At 37.8% G+C, this 20,755-nt stretch overlaps 1 protein-coding gene across 1 annotated transcript; it reads left to right on the top strand.

Annotated features, from left to right (window-relative positions):
• Positions 1-348: 348 nt before the first annotated feature.
• On the top strand, positions 349-19,733 carry LOC129360825 (endoplasmic reticulum membrane adapter protein XK-like). Its single transcript, XM_055031267.1, has 4 exons — positions 349-367; positions 1,398-2,246; positions 15,439-15,692; positions 17,275-19,733. Exons 2-4 carry the CDS (start codon positions 1,897-1,899, stop codon positions 18,093-18,095), a joined length of 1,425 nt encoding a protein of 474 aa, XP_054887242.1. The 5' UTR covers positions 349-367; positions 1,398-1,896; the 3' UTR covers positions 18,096-19,733.
• The last annotated feature ends 1,022 nt before the right edge of the window (positions 19,734-20,755 follow it).

Raw genomic sequence — 20,755 nt, 5'->3', positions numbered from 1 at the left:
TCTAAGCAACTTTAATCAACGTTAAAACTTATTTTAATTATTATTTAAGCTGTTGGAAAAGGATTTGCATTGGAAATGTTTGAACAAATCAGGTGCCTGTAAACTAAATTTGAATTTGTACCTCCACAAACAGGATCCCTTCATTTCATTTCTTTTAAATTAATGAATAGATGTCTTTGTTTGAGTGTAACGTTTGATGGATCATTTGAAATCTGCACCTGTTCAGGCCTGTAGGTCTCTAAAACAAGACCAGGCCCGCTCTGCTGCGAGGAACTAAAAATGGAAGGGAAACTGATCTCTCACTTTGCCTGTCCTTCACACTATTCATTGGAACAGGACAGACCCTGGCAGTCAGAAAGGAGTGGAGGTTAATATGCTTTGTTTGATGGTGGTGAAATAATTCAGTTTGAAAGATTTGATCTCCACTAGCAAATAGATTGTTAAAATGTGTCAAGTGGTTAAAAAATGTATCCGTTTCCAGCTGGAAAAACTTATTTCCATAACTCTGGCTTGTCATTTACACGTTCTGATTTATTTTGACCACTAGATGGTGGTAGACTAATTAAAAATCGCGTTTAATGTGAATTTTTCAAGTAGCTCTACTCTCTGGACGCCTCGTTTCACACAGTTCACAAAACAGTTTTCCAACAGTCACAGGAACAGGCGTGATTTCAGACAAGATTTCATTAGAGCCTACTCGTCATCTGTTTAAAATGAAACTCAAAACGAGCGGGTAGCCCATCAATTCAAACCGGATACGGGCTCCACATGCATTCACCAGCGTTAGGCTTTACAGTCATTACAAATTTACTCCAATAAAAAAGGCCCAGTAAGAAAAAAAAACATTTACAGCTCAGCTAAAGTGTTTAGTAGAACTTTATATTATGCTCCAAACCTTTAAAACACAAGGGGTCCGCTCTTTAGCAGTTCGCCGGAGAACAACTTGGGTTAAAGTGAGGACATGTCGCTGAGGGAGGAGTTTTCCGTTTAAATAAAATCCAAAGCTTTTGCGTTTGGACGGGTGTAGACAATGGAAGAATGGTCAACCTGTCAGAGAAATATAATCTGGAAAGAGAAATTAAGAGTTCAGAGTTTAACAGTTGACCTTTAATCAACTGTTAAAGATCCTCCCTCATAGAAACTGATGTTGCGAATTAACTGAGTTTTTGACCTATGTTCTTGTATCTGTCCGTGACAAATAAACTTTAAAAAATAAATGCATTTGCCTCATAAACGTTGCGATAGGACTTGGCAAACACCCTTCGTCAGGTTGTAAACGGCTTAATTTCATCTGATATTTAATTTCCGTGGTAATTCACTAGTTTTTATTCGATTAATTACACGTACTGTTGGATACTTTCAATAACTCTGGGTTGATTTGTGTTTTATTTTGAAAGGAGGTTGTGTTTCCGCTCTGCCGCCGTCATTACGGTTGACTTAACGCAGCAGATGAATTAACAGTAAAAACACGCAACGCAGCTGAGCACCAACAATGCGGCGTGAGAAACACCCACAACCCTGTGGGCTGGGGGTCTCTCCGTGTGTCTGTGGGTCGCTGTCACCGGCGTGGAAGTCTCCGTGGCTTTAGGTCCACTGTACGCGTCGTGGGCTGAACTTTCCTGACCTGCTGGACGCTGGCCATGCGGAGAGAGATCTGATCCGGGAGAAGAGGCGTTTTCCCCGCTTTCTTCGACGGTAAATTAAACCCTGCTGAGGATGGACTGTTTGTGAGTGTGCCGAACCGTGGAGTGGAACACAATGAGACACCGGCCATGATCGACTTGGTGGAAAGTTGGGAGCGACGGCGCATTAAAGGGATATCCCGCAAAAAGTGATGTTTTTGCAGCGGAGTTCAATTTATCTGTGATTTGTTGCTGCAAACCTACTCATACGGACATGTGTGAGGTGGCCATGGAGGAGCAGGGCAGCGAGATCACGGACATGGAGCGGTGCTCCTCCCGGGAGGAGTACGGGGTCATGGTGGAGTCCGCCCGCCGCCGGTTGAACCCCCCACTCAGCGTGGTGTGGACAACCATGCTCTACTGCGCAGAGTTCATCACCGCCTGCATCCTCTGCAAAAGTTACCACAAGTCCAACGATGTGATCTGGATGAGCTTCACCATCACCTTCATGCTGGTTCCCGCTGTGCTCATCCAGCTGACCCTGACCTTCATCCACAGGGACGTGGGTCGGGACCGGCCGCTGGTTCTGTTACTGCACCTGCTGCAGCTCGGACCCGTCATCAGGTGGGAAACAGGGCGGTGCATGAAAACACTGAACATGATGTATCTGCTGGTTGTTCTGAGTTTTAAACTTTTACAACAGACTTGCATTAGTCGCCCAGACCAACTAATCTGTTACTAATTTATTCTGACAATAGTCGATTAATCTGATGAAAAATTGGTTTATCCTGCGGATTTTTCGCTTCCTCACCTAAGCAAATAAACAAATGATCATTAAAAATTTCACAAATAGTGCATTGATTCCCAAAGTATTTCAGGTTTTCCGATGTTAATCAGCTGCTTCCTGCTGTAAACCATCCTGTTTCTATGGTTTTCATTGAAATATGAAAAATGAAAAGGTTTTTGTTCTAGAATAATGCAAACATTGAACATGTATCTGCTGTTTATCTCTATATCACTATATGATATTTCAAACTTCCTATAGCTCAGGAACATTTAAAAATAACCAAAGTAAAAGATATATAAAATAATTGAGAGTAGGGCTACAACTAACAGTTATTTTAGTAATCGATTATAATGACGACTAATCAATTAATCGGATAAAGAAAATTGTCACAAGCCCTTTTATGGAATGGTAGAAATTTAAGTATGCAAATGAACATATAATCAAATGACCTTTTTGTGTCAGTGTTCTCCAGTTAACAATTAATCAACTAGTAAATTTGTTGATTATTTCAACCAGTTAATTATGATTAACTCAAATTGTTTTATAAATGATTAAAAATGTTAAATACAATGTTTATTCAAAACAACCAGGAAAAGATTCAAAATAATTTGTGAACAGATTTGAACATAGCAGAATAACCACATTGTATCAAATAAACAGAAAACAGGAATTACGTGTTCACTGGATGGTTTAACCTCCAACCGAGTCTGTGCTGGTTTCCAGATTAGATGAGCAGGTCGGGGCTTTTCCCGTCTGATTTGCCTCGGTTTGTTTTGTTGATTTGAAGACGTTTCCGAAAATTATTTGCAAAGAAAATCTAAAAGCAGTTGTCAGGACCCATGTAAAGTGTCAGATGAAAGTATTTGCCTTTCAACACATGGCACAAACCTCAATGTGTTTGTTTTTCTTTGTTTTGAGATGTAGGTGACAGAAAAACACAAATTAGTGCCTAAATATGAAGTGGAAAATAAAGAAAGCCACAGCTGGAATTTGCCGACAAGACAAATTTTTGTCATTCACTCCAAGAGAATGTCAATGAAAACCCATAGAAAGTAACATCTTCAGTTTGCCATAGAGTATACAGCAAATGTGTGGAAAAATGTGCCATATTAAAGCATATTTATGTGTTAAAAGGCCTAGTCAAATTCAATTAACTTAAAATACTTTTATCTCAAAGATAAATTTAATGTAACTCATTCATGTATCTTTAAGAGTCGTGGATGGTGATGCTGTGATCTCCAGTAGCAGTCAAGCTTGCAACGAATATGAAGAAGCCTCTGACACAAGCAGAGCTTCAACACATTTGGTCAGCTGGTTTTACCTCTGTATGCGCTGTACAATAGCTGCTGGAAAAGACGAGAGTTTTGTGGTTGACTTAAAATTTAGAAACCACTTTCTGCATTTTTGTTGGCTGTGCAGGAGGCTCCAATTATGCTTCTCAAAGATGAATGGTTGTATAATTGTTCATCTGTTTCCAGTCATTTTCTTGTTGAGTTTCGCGTGTGGCAAGCAGCAGCTTATCTGGATTTAAAGTGGCAAGAGGCCCTAAAACAGAACTGACCAGAGTAAAATCTCATTTTCTAAGAATAATTATGTGTAAAAAAATGTAAAGAACATGATTTGTACTGCTTCGTTCTAGGAAGCACAATGGATCACCTTTAAAAATTGGTTTAATGAGGCAAAATGCAGCCCATGCTATTTAATCTTCAGACCACTGATACTGCAGCTAGTAATTTTCGTAGCATTGCTACATTTCCTACAATAAATTGAGAGTTTGAGGGAGCGTCCTGTTGTCCTCACTGGACAGCTTCCACTTTCCATTAGCGTATCGTGGAGGTTAATGGGAGACGAGTGGATGTAGAGAACATTACGGCCCGGCAGGGTCATCTTAAAGACCTGACAGGATGCTGCTGAAGTTGTTTGTTTTTTAATGATCCATCATCATAATAACTTCCCCTGAGCCATTGTTCCTGCAGCAGATAACAGACCAGATGGGCTGTGGCGGCTCTGAAAACAAACCTACAACAACACCGAACATCCTGAATTAAGAAAATGATGGGGTTAACCGTTCATGAGGGTCTGTGCAGCCTCTTTTTTGTCAGAGTAACCTACATAGCTCCTCTGTCCCAGTAAGCTGTCCTTCATGTGTATGACCCACATATTTCTGGTCAGGCGTGTCCAAACTTTTGGGAATTAGGGCCAAATCTGTCACGTGGAGGCAATTCAAAGGCTTAATATTTTTACATAATTAAAAGTGTAAAAATGCATTTCTTGAGGCATTTATATTTTTTATTTCTTGAGTAATATACTAAATAAACTATAGATGAAAAATGTATTAGCACCAACATCGGTATCAGCTGATAAATAAAACTGGGTCAATAAAAACACATTTATTTTCATCTGTTTTGTGCTTGTGTGTGGAGGCGAGTGACCAAACAAAATGATCCAAATGGCCTCAAATGGCCCCTGAGCCACACTTTGGACATCCCTGACATAGACAGCTGTCTGAGTCGGGTAGCTACGTGTCGATACTGAAGTTACCTGATTTAAGGTTTTATTGAACAACGTTCTCTGGAGTAATAAACGTAAGGCCGTAAAAATAGTGATTAATCGATTATTGAAATGATCGTTAAACCTGTCACAGTAAGCAATAAATCAATTAACTGCATGATCAGTTAAAAAGAAATCAATAATTTCCAATTGCATGATTGCTTTTCTTGTCTTTCTCTTTCTACAAAAACTGGATGACAACAGTCTTCATTTGTCTCAACATTTTTAAGGATAATTTTGTCTACAGACCTCAGTGTCCATTTTGTTTCTTGTTTCTGTTTTGTTTATTTGTTTTAAATATTTAAACATTTTCCCAGTTACAGTCTTAAATATTAATTAGAAATTAAAATGTATTGATCTTTGAGATGGTGCAGTTGCATTATGCCATTACTATTACATCACTTGGCATTGGTCTCAAAACATTATAATTGTTTATCACAATAACTGCTGGATAATTTATCAACAAGCAAAATGTGTTACTATGACATGCGTAAGAATTGTCAACAGATTTATTAAAGTGGAGAATAAAACTCTAAAACAGGCAATTTACTGAAAGAACAACTCACTCTGAGTAGTAATTAGGCCAAAACTGTTGAAAAAAAAAGGTAAGTTTTGAATTTAAGATGAAAAAAACCCGTCTTTGTAAATATTTTTCACCTAGAACTCCTCAAGTGGTTCTGGTTCAGTAAAAAATTGTTATGCCTTCCCTAATTGGAGAGCAAAACGAATGTATTGACGTTAAATCAAGCAGAAAAGCCTGAGCTTTTCACATGTTGATATAAAAGATTTTCTTTAGCTGCAAATGGATCTTTAGCCACAAGTGGTTCATCGTACTGCATTTCAGTCACTGAAGTTTTTATGACATTTATTTGTTTATTTGGATCTAATGCATTTCTAATATGGTATAAAAAGGCTTAAATGTCTAAAAGAAAAATCTGATGAATGTTTTTATCCAATTAATCAGAATATTTTATAGAATACTCAATTACTAAAATATTTGTTAGCTGTTGGCATATAAAACAGTTTTTCACTGTAATCATTTCATTATTCACTCATTCTTAGCGTATATAAACATGCATTATATTAAATATATTGTCTTTTGAGACTCTTATGCTCATAGTTTTGGTTTTCTGGGAGCTTTAGATCTGAATTTTGACTGATAAGTGAAAAACGTTTCTTTTTCAATCTGTTTTATGTTTGCTGGTTTTGGTCTGGTTTCAGTGAAGGCTCAGCTGTTCGACACATGGCCTCATATTTCATGTCATGATATGAATAGCTTTACTTTTTCACATTTTGTGACTACAGTTACAAACACCAATGTATTTTGTTTGGATTTTGTGACGTAGACGGAGTGAAAGTCTCTCTGATCAAACGTCTTAAAATTTCATGGTGTGTTCAGATTCAGTTTTGCAATCCAAACCCGTTTTGTATCGATCAATCAAACCAGACTTCTTCATCCCTTTTCCTTCTTTCACTGCCTTGAACTTTAACATCTAGGAGTGACAAGTGGGATGTTTTGCTTTTTTTACATTTTTAGTCCATCCATCCATCCATTTTCTGATTACCCTTCTCCCTAACGGGGTCGGGAGTTGCTGGTGCCTCTCCAGTTCATCCACTTTTGGGAACATCCACAACTGTTACTAGTGATTCAATACCTGGGGAATCTCTTTCTTGTGGTATCCAAATGTTTTGGAAGTAACCTTTTTAAACCGTACCAAACCAAAAATGCAGAAACGGTCGCTCTTCTGCTATAAGAACTGGTTGCGTTCTCTATATGCCCACTTGCATGAAACTTTCAGGTCAGCAAACTGCCCCAGCTTCTGCTTTTTCAGGGTTTACACTTGCTGCCGATCAGCTAACGAGGTGCTTTTATTTCAGGAATGCATCAGCTGCTTACCCTCTGAATTTCTGTGTAAATAGTAAAGGGCACCGTTTTTTCTGACAGCTTCTGCATTTTATTCCTGTTTTAATTTTTAGTTTGGAGCGGATCGTGGGTTGTCATTTGTCTGAGGTTGTTTTTGGCTCATGACATGATACAGTAATGTTCACATGATTCTCATGCTGAGTTATGATTTAGAATGAGTTAGTCACCAAGATCAAGGGTTCTGTCAAACCATTCCTGCAGATTAAAGTCCATAAAGTCCTCCTGTATGGAGCAAATAGTAACAAAGAGGTGCCCCTCCCACACATGTTGCTGTGCTGCCACACCTTTCCCTCGGTTACAAAAAATGTGGCCTTTTGAAAAGAGAGGATGATGGTATGGAAGCTAAAGCTTCAAGCTCTACTGACTTGTTTTACTTTAAAAATGTTTGTGATTCTGCATAATGCAGTGCTTGTTTGTGAAGTGAATGTTACATTTTTACCTTTTTCTTTCCACATAAAAACTAAAAAAGTACCGTATTTTCTAGAATATATTCACACGTTTTTCTGCTTGACATGTCACTGGATCATATAATTAACATGATCCCACTCATGATTAATACTTTATAAATGAACATGACTTGTTTTATGTGTTTTTCCTCTTTATGGTGCGACTCATAATCTGGAGCAACTTTTAGTCCAGACAATACGGTAAATATTTTTCTACAGCCACCTTTCACTGTACAACTGGAAGTATTTGTATTGAATTTATTGCACTTTCTTAGCCCAAATTGCTCAGTGAATCTGAAAACATGAACATTTTCCACAGATTCTCAATTTGATTTAGCTCCAGATTTTGACTAGGCCATTCATACACATGAGTATACTTTCATCCAAGCTATTCTATTGCAGCTACAGTTGTCTGCTAAGGTGAACATTCTTAAGTGTTTGTCTCTTACTGATGGACAGCATCCCCACAGCATGATGCTTCCACCACCGTGTCTTAAGCTAGGTTCACACCACAAGTCTTGATGTTTTGTTCTTGATGTTTGTTGATACTACTGAATGATGTGACCACGATTAGAAGTCTGTGTCGTTTTTCAACCCAAAAGCGACTCCAAAATGCACAGAAGAAGAACGCCACAGCAGCACATTGTTTCCAGAAGTAGTAACGGATGGAGCCATTTATGGATCGATTTTAATGTTTATTCACCAGCCAACGGTTTTGTCACAAAATCATAATAAGACAACAAAGCTGGTAAACGAAAGCACAAAGGTTTAAAAACTGCCGTTTCTGTTGGGGTCGGACAATAAACCAATAACTTTAGCTGCTCAACCAGTGACACATGGCAACAAAAGAGTAAAATGTTTGAAATTCTTCATAATACAGTGCTTGTTTGTGAAATTAATGTTAAATAAAAATAAAGAATCACACAAAATCTATTCATCCCTCTTGCGCACTGTATTTTCCAGACCAACGATTTGTCGCTCAACACAGCCACTTCATCCCCATGCCACTCTGGACATGCAAACCTGTTTTATATTCATATTTTATTTCTTTATTTTTGTGTCATTACATCAAAAATCAAAACAACATCTTATCCTGCAAACGTCTTGACATAAAGAAAGTGATTCTGGTTGAACTGTTCACAACCTGCTGAACAAGTTTGGACTCAACTGACTCTCTCGCTCTCTGGCTACTGAGCAACAACCTGCTCAGTATCTGTCAGTTTGTTTTATACCGGCTTTAAAATTAAATTAGAAAACGGTGCGGAGCAAAAACTGTGCATAAAACAGGAAAGTCCAGGTCACTGACCTTTTAGTTTGTCAGTATTTCCCTAAAACAAAACACGACTCAGGAATTGTCTATTGACTGATGTTAACTTTATAATTAACAAACAGAAAAGAGGCCTGTTGTTTTTATTTATTTCATTGTACATGGGCAAAATTAAAAACGATTTGCATCACATTTACCTGCTGTGTGACCTGAACCGTACGGATATGCTAGCATTGCATTTTGTCAACACACAGCAAATCAAATGATCACAAACCTCTTGGCTGATTCTCTCATTAAATTTCACAAGATTTATTTTTCTTTATCAGAATACACTGAAAGCTGAATTTTCTGTCTTTTAAAAACAAAATTGGAGTGATTAGCTCATGTTAGCATTTTTTGTTTGCTCGTTTATCAAATTGCATCTGACGTTTCTGAATGTTTGGTTAGAATGATGCAAAGCAGTTTATTTTTTATCTTTTCATGTTTGGCTTCATGACAGAGGACAGTCATATCATGGAAGTGGTGCTACCTGTTTCTGCGGCTGGATGACTCGCGTAGGAAGACGAAGGTGGAGACTGTTCAATTCAAATCTGCTCCACTTCCTGAACTTTGGCTTGTCAACAGATTCATTGACATCGATACAGAGAGTTTACGGTGCTGTTGGGTGTAGTCGTTTTTACGAGGCAAAGAGTTCAACCCGCCAGCTCAATTTACACTTCATTTTACTTTTTATTTTTAAAGAGCTTTGCTCTGTTAGTGATCTGAGCTGTGAAAGGGAGAAATGTGAGTTTGGACTTTGTGGAAACAAGCAGAAATATTTCCTGACTCCACGTTTTTGATTGATATCCATTTGAGGGGAAACGTGGGCTGCAGGCTTATGGTTCCCACTGGAATCGGGCCAGAGACGATTCGACCCAAAGGTCACAGTCATTCATTAACATGTTGGCGATGAAGCGGCATGGACCTCCTGACGCAGCATTTAGCATGTGTGGCTGAATGTTTATTGATTATTAAAATGTCTGGAGCTGCAGGTGATAAGCAGCGACCAGCTGATCAGGATTCATCAGGACTCAAATTGTTCATCCTGCACCAGACTGGCACAAATTAACCTCTTTGTGTTTACACTGATTACTGATTATTGATCAGATTGAAACTTGCTACAAACAGAATAAAATCAGGCTGAAGGTTAGTCATTCATCCATCCACCCATTGATCCATCCATTTTATCATCCAACCATCCCTCCACCCAACCAACCAATCGTATCCTGTCCTTTCAATTTGTTTTTTATTTATTTTTGTAGAATTTTAAAGTCTGTGACTCTTAAATTGAGACTTTATTATTTCTGTAGGATTCATTCTTGATAAGTGAACATCTAATGAAAATATGAGTCTGGATAAATGCAGGTGCATTAGCTGGCTGTGCACTCTTCTTCTCTTTGCTGCACTCTTCCCTCTTTTCATGAGCGCTCGGCAGCTTTTCCTCGGCAGCGATTTTAAAACCACTCCAACACAAACCAGCTTTCCTTCTGTGCCGCTCTGCTCCGTTTGAGCACAGCTTTAGCACTTTCAGTTCAGGAAACCCGTGTTAAGATAACAGTGCGCTGCGATCTGCTCGATTAAAATCACCTCTGCTGCGGTCGGGGCCCTGATGGGAGGCTTCCTGTGTGACTCTGGGATGGTGCAACTCCTGACTGCTTGTGGCTGCGCAGACAAACACACCATATCTGCTGTGAAACAAGAAGTTTCAGCTCATAATGTTTACAGATAGTAACCGGATACAGCTATACATTGGGCAGCATAAGCCTTGGGGGAACCAAGATGGCGACCAGTGGGAATTTAAATGAAAAAAGACTTTATTGTTGCTGTTGATCTGAAATCGGAGCTTGTGGGTGGGTAAATCCTGCTCTGACTTGTTCTTCTTTTTTTTTTTGAGTAAATTACATCTTGAGACATAATTACACAGTGAGCTAGTCTCAGCACGCACAGTTTGTCATCTGAGTGTCAGCGAGGCTGATGGCGAAATCTGAGGAGAACAGAAACAGGATGACTGCACTGCAAAAACACAAAAAATATCTGGTCTAGTTTCTACTGAAAATATCTTAGCACACTTGAAGTAAGACAAATATAATTTATAATTTACAAGTAACTTTACAGAAAGAATTAGGAGCTTGTTTTAAGTTAATTCCTTAATATTGAAGAAAATGTAATTTTAAGTGAAATAATCTGCCACTGGAACAAGAAATTTCTTTCTATATTAGAAGTTCAAATCTACAACTTCAGCATTAAGGTCATACTACAATAAATTGAAAAGAATAAAGTTACATAAATAAAAGAGTATCATGAGAATAAAGTCATATTTTGAGAATAAACTCATAGAAGAATAGTCATATTGCCAGAATTAAAAAACATACAAGAATAAATTAAAACTAACACCAGGATAAAACCATAATATCAGAATGAAGTCATAATAATATCCCAATAGTCAAATTTCAACAATAAAGTTGTACAGAAATAAAATAAACAAAATGAGAATAAAGTTATATTTTGAGAATAAACATTTTATGATGACTGTTCTTGCATTATTTAAGTTTTTTTCCCCATTATGTGACTTTATTATTCTAATTTTATTATTTTTATTTTCTTAACTCGTTCGTAATATTCTGCTGTAAACTCTGTTGTCTTCTTCCAGTCTCCTTGTTTCTTGTACTTTTTTTATCAACATTAAGTAATTATTTCCTTAACAATATTCTATTTTTTTCTGGAAGGTTAAGAGAATGTAAGTTAGTTTTGTCTTATTTCAAAACTTGAAATAATTTTACGTTTAGTGTATTTTTGGTTACACTAAACGTAAACCAAAAATACTTGGTATTGTTTTGTGTTTTTGCACTTTAGAGTTGCTGAAATGAAACTGCTGTTTTCTTTAACATTGGAGGACATTTGTTGTGTTTGAGCTGCTTCTTCTTCTCTGGTCTGTTTCAGTCACAGATGGCAACAGACTGCATGTGAAAAGTTGCAAATGAAGAGCAGCGGCCCACGTCTCTCTTTATAAATCGATTCAGCTGCGCTTTAAAAATCATCACATTTATTCTGATTAATGCACTCGTCTGTTGCTGCGTTGCCACAACGAGTCCTGCAGGTTTCAGCTCAGAATATAAAGATGGACGCCCTGCTGGGTTTCTGGTCCAGAGGAAAAGTCTGGAAAACCAAATAAGGAAGGAAAATATTTGTAATTCCACATGTCGTTTCTTTCTTCCCTTCATTCATTTCTTTCTCCCTCTTTTCCTTCCTTCATTCCTTCTTTCTTTCTCTGTACCTTTGTTCCTTTCTTGCATTCTTTTCATTCTTCTTCTCGACTGTTTTTTCTTCCTTCTTTTCTTTGCTCTTTGTCTTTCTTCCTCTTATTTTCACTTTCTTTTGCTCTTATTTCTTTTTCTGTCTTTTGCTGTCTTTCTGTTCTTTGCATTTTTGTTCTTTTTTCTTTGGCTTTCTTTCTGTTGCTTTTTCTTTCTTGCTTCTTTTGTTTCGTTCAGATAAATTTATAATTTCTGGGGAGACGAACACAGATTGGTTAATCTGGAGAGCAGGATTATAGTTTATCCATAAATATCTGATGGGATTGGAGGAGGATGTTTATTGGAAACCAGCAACCAGTGTTGCCGGATTGAGCAACATGTTGCAGTGAGTTTTCAGTTTTTCAGTAAAACTGAAAACCCACTAAAAACCCACATTAAAAATTATACAACTGAATTATGGCTTTTTGTCAGGAAATAGAAACTACTTTTCTCAAATGTAAGTGAGTTTTACTTACATTTTTCCTTTTTGTTGTTGGAATATGTTGATAAAAATTATGGTGTTTATTGCCTTTAAGTGTTTTTTGTTTTTGGTACAGGTTTTACAAACGGTTTCTAAATGTAATTTCATTTCTTGATCGGATCAGCAATGTCTTCCATCTATATTTAGTAGGAGAAATTAAACAATGTTGCAGATGAAAATGTTGACACAATGTTAATTTTGATGGTTAAAAATAGTCAAAGTTTTTGTGGTGTTTTTAAATAACCTGACAGATTTTTTTTTCTCTCTGGTGTTTTAAAAATGTTTTTTTTTGTGTGTGTTTTTAATTGTGTGAAAGTTTCTTCGAAAGTAAAATTCAGCAGATTAATTGAAATATAAATGTGCTAAAATTTTGTGCTTTGTCTTTTTTTTACTAACTTTTTTCACTACCTTGTTTTCTCTTTTGCATCTTTTGTTAACTCTCTTTTTGCTCTCTTTTACTCAAACTCTTCACTCAATTGTTTTTGCATTTTGTGCTTTTACTCATGTTTTTACTTTTTTTCTGTCTCACTGTCTTTTTGCAAATCTTTTCCATTTTTTTGCTTCTTCTGTCTTCCTCTCTTTCTTTTTACTCACTGTTTTCACTCTTTCTTGAACTCATGTCCTCCTCTGCCTCTCCTTCAGCACTCCTCACTACTGTCTCGCTGTAGGAATATCTGCCATAAATAGATTTTGTTAAATCACGGGGAATAATAGTAGTCTTGTTTCGTCTGTTTCTTCCTCTGCTGCGTGTCGATGTTCCCCTGAGCAAGGCACTTATGCCTTGCATAACCACCAATCCATGTGGAATGTGTCTGAGAGCTGCTTGAAGACAGTTCCAGTGTAAAATAGTTTTGAGAAATTGGTCTGCCTAGCCTGTTGTTGATTCTGTAAAACTCTTGGCCATATTCCTGCTTGCAGCTGATTTAGTTTAATCGATTTTCCTGCTTGCAGCCGGTTTAGTTTTGACTCTGAGCGACTGTAAACTGTGTGTAAAGATTCTTGGTGTGGCGTTGCTGAAGCAACAGTGTCTGGCAGTGCATTCCTGCACAGCGATGTGAGATTTAGTGCTGCAGAGAGGATCTGCAGAGGGTCATGAGCTGAAAACACGACTCCCAAGAGTTTCAGTTTAACTCACTTTTTCTTCCTGTTTTATGTCGTTTTAATGGTCCGGACTGAAAACTTGCTTTTGACACAACATGAGGTTTATTAATTTTTTTTTTTTACATCTTTTTTCTCCTCTTGCACAGGAGCACATATTTGTGTAAAACCTGTTTTTCTCTCTTTCTGAGCGACACTCACCCCAGAGGCCAAACAGAGAGCATTTACCTTGCAAACGTTAAGGCAGCCACACCCAGACGTTCTCAGTTTATCCTCCGGCTGCCCTCTGCTGGAGCGTTCACTGGAAATGTTTGGTTTGGTTTGGCCAACATTTACAATGAAAGGCCTCTTTGTTATGACAAATGTGTAACTTAAGTTCCTGTAAGAAAAATCTGTAGTCACTTTTTATGAGTACATAGTAACCTCTTTAGCTGGCAGATATTTTACTTTTCTTGTAACAAATATATTTTAACTTCATCAGGGTTCTTAAAATAATTGAAAATGCCTTGATTTCAAGGTTTGGAAAGTGATTTATTTTCTATAAAATCCTTAAAACTGGACAGTTTTGTAATAAAGTGCAATCTAACTTTGATGAAAAGCTAAATTTGGAAAACATTTACAATTGAAAGCAGATATTTTACATTTTTCTCTCTGCTTGTAGTTAAATCAGACTAAACTTTTATTGTTTTAGGTCAACTAGAATTACCACAATTTATATTTGCTAAATGGCAGGAAATTTAGTGAGAATTTTTTTTTTTTGAGATTTAGATATCATGTTTAATCATTTAATTTGAAGGTAATTTTTTATTTTTGACAATTTGTTTTGATTGTTTCAATGCAGTAGGTATGTTTTATTCCTACTGACTTATTGAGCTGTGTCACTCATTTAAAGGTTGGCTTTTGTTTTATACTTTCTTGAAATCTGTTGTTAAATTAGTGTGTAGGATGGCGATACAATCACAAGTTATTCTTAATAACAGCAACAAATTATATCACAGTAGTGAATTTTTTTTTTTAATGTTGGTACTCTAATTTTCACTAGAGAAATTGCAATTTCAGAAAAAAAGGCTAAAACATTGAAGTCAACAAAAGAAATCTTGCTGGAATTTAGTAACTCAACAGGAAAACTGCCAGCGGAAAACAAACTGATTTCCAGGCAAGACTAATAAAATATTGGAAGACGCATCATTTCATTTTGGTTAGAATAATAACCCTTAGCTGAAAAACAATAAATTAGCTGAAGTTGAGGTAAAAATAGTTGGTATAAAAAGCAGAACTGTGAGCTGATCTACTGGAGCAGCTGAAGCACAAGCTGGTGTTTACAAAAACAAAAAGTCTTTACCAAGTAATTTTGTCTAGTTTCTAGTGCAAAATAAGAGAAGTGTTCTAATTTTCAGTAAGGTTTAGGAGCTTGTTTTACCTAAATAATTCCTTAATATTTATATATTTTTAAATACAAATTTCACTGAGGCTTATTTTGCTCTTATTGTGGGAAAATATTTTATTCAGCAATTTTTCACCAATATTAAGAAATTATTTACTTAAAACAAGCTGCTGTTCGCTGAAAAGTTACTTCTTTTGTCTTATTTCAATTGTTCTAAAATATTCGCATTACAAACTAGACCAAATGTGAGATTTTGTTTTTACAAAAACTTTACAAAAAGTTTTTCATAGCAAAAAGTCTTCAAAATCAATATTTGATTTTGAAGACTGAACTTCAAAATCAAATATCAGTTATTTATAATTCTCTAATAATTCAACTTCTTAAAAAAAATCCATAACATTTTTATCACATAGCTTAATAAAGTTGAGCTTTGTTTTTAGATCTTCATGATGTAATCTTGAGTTTGGCCCTGTAACTTAACATGATGTTGCCCCCTGCTGGTGCTCAAGCGGTACTACACTCTGACCTCCCGATGCTCCTCATTCAGGTGTTTCGAGGCGCTGGTGGTCTACTTCAAGGCAGGCCATAACGAGGAGCCTTACGTCACCCTCTCCAGGAAAACCAACCTGCAGAAGGGCCGAGAGATAGAGCTGGAAATTGGGCAGACGGAGCGGACGCTGGCCACGCACCGGAACGCCTTCAAACGCACCGCCGTCATCCAGGCCTTCCTGGGCTCCACGCCTCAGCTGACGCTCCAGCTGTACGCCACCATCCAGGAGAAGTACATCCTGTCTGACAGATGTAAGAAATGCTTGTTTATGTCCTCTCTAAGCTCTTTCTCTTTTTGCAGAAATTACATTTTGAGTCTTAAATGTGGATTTTGAGTCTCTGATTTGTATTTTTACACGTTTATTTAAGAAAAATAAGTTGACATTAAATACTTTAATCATGAATCTGAGCTTACTTGAATCTCATATTGTACGTAGTTTTCGTTTTTTTCTTGTGGGACTTTACTGTTACGTAAAACACTTCCACTGTATGGAAGGCCATAAGGGCCATAAATCACCACTTTTACCAAACTTTCTAGCTAAAACGCCAGTTTATGACTTAAGACTCCAAAATACTGCAAAAATACATTGAAAACACAGTTTATATGCAGTTGTAAATCTGTTTTGTCAATGACGAAAATAATGAAACACTGGTTTTCATTCAAAGTAACGTTCAATTACTAGAATAAACAGTAATTTTCGCCATTCAGAAAGTAGTTTTACAACAGCATAAAAAACAAGGTTTTGAAGGAATTGTTTCAGTAGTTTATAGAATCCTAAGACAGAAAACAGTTTATGTGGCTTTTTAGCCAAGTGTGTGGTAAAAGCGTCGGTTTGTGGCCACATTGTCATACAAAAAGTTCGTAAAAAGTGTTGAATTTGTGTTGAGAAAACTTGCAGAAACCCAGTTATTTTATGTCTGGTTTTATTTACATTTGGCTGTAAGACTGAGTTCTGAGAACATGCTGATATTAGTGTATGTTTTGATTCATTCACAGTTTGTAAACTCTATTGCCTGAAACTGAGAGCGAGCTGAGCCTTTTGAGAGAGGCGTCGCTTTGGCCTGCAGGTGGCACCAGAGCAGGAGTTAACATCGATCATTAGTCATGAAACGCATGAGAATTATTTGATACAGTTATCAGTATGAATTCATTCAGGAGGGTTGGAAGTAAATCCTACTACAAGCTTCTATCCAACTCTAATTGATCCCCACAGTCAGAACAGGACTGAGGTCAGGTGGTTTGTTTCCTGTACTTGGTGATCCTTGGTGACTCATGACCTGCTGGGAACTGGACACACCTGCGTTTATACGAGACTGATTGAGATCAATCAGCTTCTGATAAGATCTGAACCAGTTCAGACGGAGCTGGACGCTGCTCCAGTGGAAAGTCAGGGCAAAACGAGTCAATTCAACCAAAAGACATAATCTCAGTGTTTCTGTTGGGGCAGGGAGGCTGGAAACCTCACCTGGAAAACCTCACCTGGAAAACCTCACCTGGTTCACGAATGTTTAAAGGTGTGGAAAACTGGAACGCTTTGGGAAACAGTTTCTGCTTCCAGATTGTATTAAACAGCGTCTGTCCTTCTTCTCTTCCATTTGTTCTTCTTTATTTACTGCATCCATCCATCCGTCCATCCATTCCTCCCTTGTGGTTTCCATATTTATTTTCATATTTACTATAATCCGATTAAAGAAACTTCTCTGTAATTTCCCATTGGAAACGTGTGTGTGTCTGTCTACGTGTGTGTTGATGCGTGTCCATGTATGGATGTGTGTGTGTGATACTCCAGGTTATCCCACTCTGGTTGTGTTAAGCTCCTTCTCATCTCTGCAGTGGCGTTGATGATCATCACCTTCATCTCCATCACCTACGGCGCTCTGGTCTGCAGCGTCCTCGCCATCCAGATCACCTACGACTCCATCAAGGTGCAGCTGCGGCCCGCCGCCTACCTATGCATGGTGGTGTGGCGGGCCCTGGAGATCACCACCCGGGTCACGACCCTGGTGCTGTTCAGCACCGCCCTTACCCACTGGGTCATCCTGGTGGGCGGGTGCAACCTGCTCTTCTTCTTCTTCCTGCCATGGGTGGAGTTCTGGTTGCGGAAAGGCTCGCTGGCCGAGGGCGTGGAGAAGAACTTCTCCAAGCTGGGCACGACCATCGTGCTGTGCATGTTCACGCTGCTGTACGCCTGCATCAACGTGTTCTGCTGGTCGGCCGTGGAGCTCGACCTGGCAGACCAGGAGCTCATCGACCGGAAGCAGAGCTGGCGCCGCCTGGCGCTCTACTACTCCGGCCGCTTCCTGGAGAACTTCGTCCTCATCACGCTCTGGTACTTCTTCAAGTCGGACTTCTACGAGTACGTGTGCGCGCCGCTGGTGGTGGTGCAGCTGCTAATCGGCTACAGCCTGGCCGTTCTCTTCATGCTGCTCTTCTACCAATTCTGCCACCCGTGCAGGAGCCTCTTCAAGTACAACGTCCACGACTGCCTGCACTGCGTCTGCTGCCGGCGCCGCCGGGCCGCGAGCCGGCGGGGCAGCGTGCCGCCTTCCTACTCCACCGCCGCCACCATGCTTAAGGAGGAGCTGCTGGACCCTCAGAACTGCCTTCCTCCAGACGGCGCCGGGCCGCTGGGCGAGCGGGAGTCTTTAGCCTGACAGGAAACGCACCAAAAGCAGGAGGAATGCTGGGAAAAACAAGACACTTGGGCAAATCACTAGAAAAAAATCATGTATTTTTGTTCAATTTATTGTGAAAATAACTTACTACACTTGAAATTAGACAAAACTTACTAACATATAAGGTTAATGATAAACTTCTTAAAGGTATTTGATAGTTTTCTAATGTTAATTGAAAATTATGTTGCATTTTTTAGATGTTGAATTATTGAAGATTATTGTTGAAGTTCAGCCACGCTTCTTATAAACAAGTTTGTTCACTGCTAAAACAAAATAATGCCAAGTATTTTTGGTCAAGTTTCTAATGCAAATATCTTAATACACCTGAAATAAGACAAAACTAACTGAAAGATATCTTCCCAGCAAGATACTGGCGCTTGTTTTAAGTAAATAATTCCTTAATATTGATGGTAAAAGTACTGGTTCCAGTGGCAGAATATTTTCACTTGTGATTTTTTTTTCAGAATTTATAAGTCAAATAATCTGCCAGTGGAACTACAATTTTTACATCAATATTAAAGAACTATTGACTTAAAACACACTAAAATGTCATGCTGAAATTTAGCTTTGTCTTAAAGTTGACTAACATGTATGCACTACAAAAACACAAAATCTTATCAAGTATTTTTGCTACTGCTTCTAGTGCAAATATCTTAAATCACTTGAAGTAAAACAAAACTAATTTGCAAGAAACTGTTCACCAAGAAATTGGATTTTTTTTGAGTAAATAATTCCTTAATATTGATGATAAAAAGTTAGTTTGTCTGTTGGATGCCTTATTTCTCTTAGACATCTTTATTGTGTTATCAGTAAAATAATCTGCTTTTTGTCAATATTTTAAAAAATATTTACTTAAAACAATATACTAAGTCTTGCTGAAAAGTTTCTTGTAATTTAGTTTTATTTCATTCCATGTGTTATGAGACATTTGCAGTAGAAAAAGAACCAAAAATATTTGGTAAGATTTTGTGTTTTTGCAGTGTATTAACTTTCCTGGATCATGATTATGCCACCAAAGAATGTCGCACTTGGAGATATGCGGCGATGCTCAAAAGCAGGTGATGAAAGCGCAGCGCTGAGCCAGGTGTGTGGGTGTGTGTGTGTGTGTGTGTGTGTGTGAGTGAGTGAGTGAGAGAAGTGGGGGTGTGTGTGTGTGAAGTGGCCAAAACACTGACCCAGGACAGTTTCAGTTTGCCTCCTCTCAGGGTTTCAAAGCTCCCCCGTTTGCACGCATCTTGCATCTGCACTGATCAGACGTGAACGCAGCATGGCAGAAAATGTTACAAAGCTTTGACTGGTTTCCTCTCAGCTGCTGTCTGTTCTTCACAGCTCACTGCCTTTAAATGAGGGGAAAAAAACACAAAAAGTTGGACACGATGTTCTGCTGAGAAACTAAAAGGATCCTGAATATTTGTGTGGCTTCGGTAGCAAAGACGTTATCCAGAATTAACCTAATTATTGTGTAAAATTAAGAGATGGACGCTAAATGAGCTTGTATTTATGCTTTGATACTGTGCATGTTTTCATTTTTTCTTTGTCGTTCAGTGCCTTGACTACTACTGTACTACTTGAACATTGAATAAAGTGAAAAATAAAGTATTTTTTCTTGCAGGTGCATTTGACGTAAGAAAAATAGCATAATTTTTAATACTAAAAAGGTAAAACAAATGTAATGTTAGTCGATACAATCATGTTGGATACTGAAAATCTCCACATGGAGAGTAAGACATAAATGATTGTTGCTAATAATGCATTTATTTAAATGCACTTTACAGTAATGAAAATCTCAAAGTGCTACACTAAATCAATTAAAACAGCATCAAACAAGGACCATAAAATAGATTTAAACATTAAGCGAATACAAGAGATGCTAAAGAAGCTGTTTTTAAAACTAACTTCTTGCTAATCCAAAACGACTCTACATGAGCTCAGTACTATGGGCTAAGACTCTTGCATTTCTTTAGTGATAAAAGCCTTAAGTGAAATGGGTTTGATGTTTGTCACTTTTGGACACGCCATGGTTTCACACATTGGGGTTTATGGAGGTAAGTTTGGTGCATGTAGAATAAAACCAGCCTCTCCATAAAGCTTATCAGCAGAGGGAAGCAGGACGCGCATTTCCCGGCAGGCAGCTTGGACATTCTGGACTTTGTTGTTCTCTGTCTCCAGATTCTGGGATTTTGGTTTATAGAGCAATAAAATCAATTATCTGGAAACAGAAGTTGTTTTTGGTTCGTTTAGAACAAATAAATGAGGAGTTGGCTAAATTTCCACTAAACAAATTTTGGGAGGAATTTTGAGATGTTAGAATTACTGAAGTTTTTTTTCTAGCAAATATTCAACATTTGGAGCTCAGAAATTTCCTTGTTTTTTTTCTAGACATTTTCTGAGATTAATCTCAAAATTTCAAAAGGAGTTTGTTTTTGTACATGTATCGCCTTAATATACAGTTCGGAAGTGACGGTATATTAGAAGGAATGTAAAAATCGCACCGCATCCTGAAATCACAATCCCCTCTTTTTTATACACTCTTTCCTTCCACTAAACTTTCCTGGTAACTTTACTTCTTTAGAAGCTTCACAGTTTTATCTGATTAACCTTTCTGATACTTCAACATATTAAGACGCACAACAATAAAA

Source organism: Poeciliopsis prolifica, unplaced genomic scaffold (genome assembly GCF_027474105.1).
Source record: "Poeciliopsis prolifica strain line A6 unplaced genomic scaffold, Auburn_PproV2 SCAFFOLD006, whole genome shotgun sequence".
NCBI lineage: Eukaryota > Metazoa > Chordata > Actinopteri > Cyprinodontiformes > Poeciliidae > Poeciliopsis > Poeciliopsis prolifica.
Note: the sequence above shows the minus strand (reverse complement) of the source record. Positions and strands in the feature narration are given on the sequence as shown.